This window comes from Hyla sarda, chromosome 7 (assembly GCF_029499605.1).
Source record: "Hyla sarda isolate aHylSar1 chromosome 7, aHylSar1.hap1, whole genome shotgun sequence".
NCBI classification, from domain to species: domain Eukaryota; kingdom Metazoa; phylum Chordata; class Amphibia; order Anura; family Hylidae; genus Hyla; species Hyla sarda.
The window spans coordinates 7,226,339-7,233,538 of NC_079195.1; the positions used below are offsets into that span (position 1 = coordinate 7,226,339).

General features: G+C 52.3%; 1 protein-coding gene across 1 annotated transcript in view; it reads left to right on the plus strand.

The window, feature by feature from the left end:
- CACUL1 (CDK2 associated cullin domain 1) overlaps positions 1–1,666 on the plus strand; it is a 27,742-nt gene extending 26,076 nt beyond the window's left edge. Inside the window, exon 9 of the mRNA XM_056529336.1 lies at positions 859–1,666. Coding sequence (XP_056385311.1) covers positions 859–893 — 35 coding nt within the window. The 3' untranslated portion in view covers positions 894–1,666. The remainder of the gene's footprint in view (positions 1–858) is intronic.
- Positions 1,667–7,200: the final 5,534 nt, after the last annotated feature.

The following is a 7,200-nucleotide window of genomic DNA, read 5'->3' on the forward strand; positions in this document are numbered from 1 at the left end:
AGGAGGAGGAGGAGTGAGGGCAGAGGGAAGGAGGAGGAGGAGGAGTGAGGGCAGAGGGAAGGAGGAGGAGGAGGAGTGAGGGCAGAGGGAAGGAGGAGGAGGAGGAGTGAGGGCAGAGGGAAGGAGGAGGAGGAGGAGTGAGGGCAGAGGGGAGGAGGAGGAGGAGGAGTGAGGGCAGAGGGGAGGAGGAGGAGGAGGAGTGAGGGCAGAGGGGAGGAGGAGGAGGAGGAGTCGGAGTGAGGGCAGAGGGGAGGAGGAGGAGTAGGAGTGAGGGCAGAGGGGAGGAGGAGGAGTAGGAGTGAGGGCAGAGGGGAGGAGGAGTAGGAGGGAGGGAGGGCAGAGGGAAGATTGAGGAGGAGCGGGAGTGAGGGGAGGGGGAGCGGGAGTAAGGGCAGAGGGGAGGAGGAGGAGCGGGAGTGAGGGCAGAGGGGAGGAGGAGGAGCGGGAGTGAGGGCAGAGGGGAGGAGGAGGAGCGGGAGTGAGGGCAGAGGGGAGGAGGAGGAGCGGGAGTGAGGGCAGAGGGGAGGAGGAGGAGCGGGAGTGAGGGCAGAGGGGAGGAGGAGGAGCGGGAGTGAGGGCAGAGGGGAGGAGGAGGAGTGAGGGCAGAGGGGAGGAGGAGGAGCGGGAGTGAGGGCAGAGGGGAGGAGCGGGAGTGAGGGCAGAGGGGAGGAGCGGGAGTGAGGGCAGAGGGGAGGAGCGGGAGCGGGAGTGAGGGTAGAGGGGAGGAGGAGTCGTGATCAGGGAGAGAAGTGAAAGGAGAAACTGTAAGAGCCTTTCATGTAAGCCAGTCAGGTTATCATGTAGTATAGTGCCCGTTTTGGCGGAGGCGTCCTCACCGTTGCTCCTCTTGTTTTTCAGATGGTTCGTGCAGCAGTTCTCAGAGTTACAGATAAGGTGGATTCTCCTGGTACCCAGCGGTGGTGGCTCCTCATGGACTGAGTGCTGAGGCTTCTGTGGAGCCATGTGGACTTTTCATAAGCTGCGCTCGCCCGGCTGTATATACATAGGAATATATATATATTTTTTTGTTTTAAAGAAGACTTGAACTTTTGCTGCTAACAAAAGGCTGAGAGACTATGAGCCGCCATCCCCCGACACAGCGCTCCCCATCTCCTGGACACGGCGCTCCCCATCTCCCCCCCCCCCCCCCTGACGCGGTGCTCCCCATCCCCCCCCCCAAAACGCGGTGCTCCCCATCCCCCCCGACGCAGCGCTCCCCATCCCCCGACGCAGCGCTCCCCGACGCAGCGCTCCCCATCCCCCGACGCAGCGCTCCCCATCCCCCGACGCAGCGCTCCCCATCCACGGCTCATTTCAGCTGCTTTTTCATTTGTATAAAAATTGTAAAAAAGAAAAGAAAAAGAAAAGTGCCCCCTCCCCCCGGAGCCGTGGTCTGTTCTTGCTCTGTTGCTCTCCTCCCCCATGTTCTCCGCTGTTTCCTGTGGCTCGGGGCTCTTCCTCCCTTCCCCTGTTGAGGCTCGGGGCCCTTCCTCCCTTCCCCTGTTGTGGATCGGGGCCCTTCCCCTGTTGTGGATCGGGGCCCAGGCTGTTACGTCCTCGCTTCCCCGTTCTCGTGTGTTTCCGGCTGCGATCGATCAGGTTTAGTATTTATAACATTCTGTTTTCCTCTCTGTGGACCAAAAATTAAATAGACTCATTCAGCCTACGGAGCCGCATTGATCTGTCTGCAAGAAGTCGGCGGCCATGACAGAGGAGTCACATGACAGACCTCAGAGCTGTCCTCGTGTCTACAGCGGCGGCGGACGACCTACACCTGTATGTGGTTCATACGGACCTGTGCTAATAATTGGAGATAATCTGCACAAATCCAAGGAGCCTCCAAGGGAGCGGCGGATATCAAAAGGCGCTGGACATACTCGTAGGGTAGAAACACTTTAATCACCCATCATGCAACGCGTTTCACAGATTATCTGCTTCATCAGGCCTGATGAAGCAGATAATCTGTGAAACGCGTTGCATGATGGGTGATTAAAGTGTTTCTACCCTACGAGTATGTCCAGCGCCTTTTGATATCCGCCGCTCCCTTGGAGGCTCCTTGGATTTGTGCAGATTTTCTCAGGTGGACCGGCTGCCGGCATACACCATTATTCGCTACTTTCCATGGTTACACTTGGCGAGTGTAACCTTCTGGGTGAGCATCATCCATATCCTAGTTCACCCGTGTATTATCAAGTGGTAATGCGCTACGGAGCGCCCTCTCTCTTCTTTTGCAATAATTGGAGATAGACTTTCTTTTCAGTTCCGTACCATTTCCGAGATCTCTGCTTACTGTCAGCAAAACCAATCCCCTTATTAAAGGGCGACCCCTCCGGGGAATAATACCCTAAACTGAAGACCCACCTAAAATATAACTCTTATTATTCCATTTAAAAGATTAATATTTTTATTGATTCAAACACATACAGGATTAAAATTATCAGGTGGTGTGGTGAGGCGCCTTTACTTTCAGCCCACTAGGTGGTGCCGTTGTGTAGGACTCGGCTATTGATGCCTATCCTCATCCAGATGCCAGCTTAAATAAGTTTATTGTTTAGACTGTGTCTCAGCGTCTCGTTCCACACTCCCTGTCTAAAACCAGCGTTCCCGGCCTTAACGTTTCGCTAGGTAACTAGCTTTCTCAAAAGGACATCGGGTATGGACGTGTCAGCGTTTTGCAGCGCTTATATAACTTCATATCGGCGCGTCATTTCCGATGCACTGCCGAAGCCCGCTAGTCCAGTGGGTGCTTGCCACTTCAAATGACGCGCCGTTATGAAGTTATATAAGCGCCGCTAGACGCTGACACGTCCACACCCGATGTCCTTTTGAGAAAGCTAGTTACCTAGCGAAACGTTAAGGCCGGGAACGCTGGTTTTAGACAGGGAGTGTGGAACGAGACGCTGAGACACAGTCTAAACAATAAACTTATATAAGCTGGCATCTGGATGATGATAGGCATCAATAGCCGAGTCCTACACAATGGCACCACCTAGTGGGCTGAAAGTGAAAGCGCCTCACCACCTGATAATTTTAATCCTGTATGTGTTTGAATCAATAAAAATATTAATCTTTTTTAAATAGAATAATAAAAGTTATATTTTAGGTGGGTCCTCAGTTTAGGGTATTATTCCCCGGAGGGGTCGCCATCCAATAAGGGGATTGGTTTTGAAGTTAATGATCCTGAGACCCACTGGGGCACTTTTATGATTTCTCTGCTTGCTGTCAGACTATAGAAACATTATTAGACACAAAGGTCCTTTTGGACAGAAAATCTCAATCTACATTTCTATTTATCTGTCTATATTACTGCCATAATAACTTAGCGAACTTACAGTAAATTGGCGCGTAGCGAATCTCGCAGCTCGGCTGTTGATTACTTTAGTCTGCGTAAATTAGTTCAGCTTTCCAAGGGCTCTGGTTGCCTGGAAAAGTCCGGGATGGCGGTCTTAGGTCTCCTTGGTCTGTATCCACCTTTTCCAGGCAACTGGAGCCCTTGGAAAGCTGAACTAATTTACGCAGACTAAAGTAATCAACAGCCGAGCTGCAAGGTTCGCTACGCGCCAATTTACTGTAGGTTCACTCAACTCTAATGACAGGATCCTCTCTTCACACCATTGTATCCCAAATAAACACAACAAGAGTTTGATTCTATACAAAATATCAATTTTATTACATAAAAAAATCTATTAAAGGGGTATTCCGTGCAAAAACATTTTATCCCCTATCCAAAGGATAGGAGATAAGATGTCTGTTCGCGGGGGGGCCCGATGCCGAGACCCCCCCGCGATCTCCCTGCAGCATCTGCTTTCTATGCGGGTGCTGTATCTCCAGTTTCAGAAATCTCCGGGACTGGGGACGGTATGTCACGCCAGGCCCCCTCCATTCATGTCTATGGGAGGGGGCGTGACGTTGTCACGCCCCCTCCCATAGACATGAATGGAGGGGGCGTGGCGTCACGTCCCCAATCCCGGAAGGTTTCCGAAACTGGAGATACAGTACCCGCATAGAAAGCAGATGCTGCAGGGAGATCGCGGGGGGTCTCGGCATCGGGCCCCCCGCGATCAGACATCTTATCCCCTATCATTTTGGATAGGGGATAAAAAAAAAAATTGCCCGGAATACCCCTTTAATAGATTATATAAATTATAACAGGCAGGAATTACAATATGACTATTAATAATTACCGTATTTATCGGGGTATACCACGCACCGGCCTATAACACGCACCCTCATTTTACCAAGGATATTTGGGTAAAAAAAGTTTTTTACCCAAATATCCATGAAAAAATGAGGGTGCGTGTGTGCGCGTGTATACCCCGATATACCCCCAGGAAAGGCAGGGGGAGAGAGGCCGTCGCTGCCCGCTTCTCTCCCCCTGCCTTTCCTGGGGTCTAGAGCGCTGCTGTCGGCCCTTTTCACCCCCCTGGTTATCGGCGCCGCTGCCCGTTCTGTCCCCCTGACTATCGGTGCCGGCGACGATAGCCATGGGGAGAGAAGCGGCGCTCTGACGTCATGCGCCGCGCCGTTCAGCGCATAGCAATGACGCCGGGGATGCACGACTGAGGCCTGGAGCAGCGCGGACCGGACTCAGGTAATTATGCCACCGGGGATGGGGGGGAGGCAACAGGGCAGCGGCGCTGATAACCAGGGGGTGAAAAGGGCCGACAGCAGCGCTCTAGACCCCAGGAAAGGCAGGGGGAGAGAAGCGGGGCAGCGACGGCCTCTCTCCCCCTGCCTTTCCTGGGGGGGGGGTATCGGCGTATAACACGCACACAGACTTTAGGCTAAAAATTTTAGCCTAAAAAGTGCGTGTTATACGCCGATAAATACGGTAATGTGCAAAGTTGGAATAAACCACAATGAGCAAATAAAAATGGTGGATATTTGTATCTCACCAATACCATATACCTCTCTGTAAACTATATATTACTCCTGAGCCTTTATTGGTCAGGAGTAATACATAGTTTAGAGGGGTATATGGTATTGGCGAGATACAAATATCCACCATTTTTTTGCACATTGTAGTTTATTCCAACTTTGCACATGAATTATTAATAGTCAGATTTTTCTGTGTATTCTGGCTCCACATTATATAGGAATTCCTGCCTGTAATATTTAAAGGGGTTATGCAGGGAAAAAATATATATATTAATGTTTTTACGTGTGTGTGTGTGTGTGTGTGTGTATATGTGTATATACACACACACACACACGTAAAAACATTAATATATATACAGTACAGACCAAAAGTTTGGACACCTTCTCATTCAGAGTTTTCTTTATTTTCATGACTATGAATATTGTAGATTCGCACTGAAGGCATCAAAACTATGAATTGTCACATGTGGGATTATATACAGAACAATAAGTGTGAGAATCTGTCATATTCTAGGTTCTTCCTTTTGCTTTGATTACTGCTTTGCACAATCTTGGCATTCTCTTGTTGAGATTCACGAGGTAGTCACCTGAAATGGTCTTCCCTTCACAGGTGTGGAGGAGGAGGAGGTGTGATGGTGTGGGGGGAGGAGGAGGAGGTGTGACGGTGTGGGGGGGGGAGGAGGAGGTGTGACGGTGTGGGGGGGGAGGAGGAGGTGTGAAGGTGTGGGGGGAGGAGGAGGTGTGACGGTGTGGGGGGGGAGGAGGAGGTGTGACGGTGTGGGGGGGAGGAGGAGGTGTGACGGTGTGGGGGGGGATGAGGAGGTGTGAAGGTGTGGGGGGGAGGAGGAGGTGTGAAGGTGTGGGGGGAGGAGGAGGTGTGGGGGGGAGGAGGAGGTGGTGTGACGGTGTGGGGGTGGGGAGGAGGAGGTGCGACGGTGTGGGGGGGGAGGAGGAGGAGGTGCGACGGTGTGGGGGGGAGGAGGAGGAGGTGCGACGGTGTGGGGGGGAGGAGGAGGAGGAGGTGCGACGGTGTGGGGGGAGGAGGAGGAGGAGGTGCGACGGTGTGGGGGGAGGAGGAGGAGGAGGTGCGACGGTGTGGGGGGAGGAGGAGGAGGAGGTGCGACGGTGTGGGGGGAGGAGGAGGAGGAGGTGCGACGGTGTGGGGGGAGGAGGAGGAGGAGGTGCGACGGTGTGGGGGGGAGGAGGAGGAGGAGGTGCGACGGTGTGGGGGGAGGAGGAGGAGGAGGTGCGACGGTGTGGGGGGGAGGAGGAGGAGGAGGTGCGACGGTGTGGGGGGAGGAGGAGGAGGAGGTGCGACGGTGTGGGGGGAGGAGGAGGAGGTGCGACGGTGTGGGGGGGGGGGGGCTTTGCTGGTGACACCGTTGGGGATTTATTCAAAATTGAAGGCATGCTGACCCAGTATGGCTACCACAGCATCTGGCAGCGGCTGCTATTCCATCCGGTCTGCATTTAGTTGGACAAACAGGACAATGACCCCAAACACCTCCAGGCTGTGTAAGGACTATGGGGGAGATTTATCAAAACCCGTCCAGAGGAAAAATTGCCCAGTTGCCCATAGCAACCAATCAGATCGCTTTTTTCATTTTGCAGAGGCCTTGTTAAAAATGAAAGAAGCGATCTGATTGGTTGCTATGGGCAACAGGGCAACTTTTCCTCTGCACAGGTTTTGATAAATCTTCTCCCTATGTGACCAAGGAGGAGAGTGATGGGTGCGGCCCCAGATGACCGGAACCCAATCCAGATGGTTTGGGGGGGAGCTGGACGCAGCGTGAAGGCAAAAAGGGCCAACAAGTGCAAAGCATCATGGGAACTCCTTCAAGACGAAGACCATTTCAGGTGACTACAGATCATCAAGAGAATCCAAGATTGTGCGAAGCCGGAATCAGAGGAAGAACCTAGAATATGACGGATTCTCACACTTATTATGTCTATAATTCCACATGTGATAATTCATAGTTTTGATGTCTTCAGTGCGAATCTACAATTTACATAGTCATGAAAATAAAGAAAACTCTGAATGAGAAGGGGTCCAAACTTTTGGTCTGTACTGTATATATATATTATATATATATATATGAGCAAACATAGAAAAAAAACCACACCTGCACTCACCGCAAGGGTACCCGCAATTCCGGCCTCACTCAAACGGTGCCTACAATCCACGATCGGGCATATCAGAAGTGGAGCGCTCAGAGAAGGCGACTGCCGCCGGCAGTCGCCTTCTCTGAGCGCTCCACTTCTGATATGCCCGATCGTGGATTGTAGGCACCGTTTGAGTGAGGCCGGAATTGCGGTACCCTT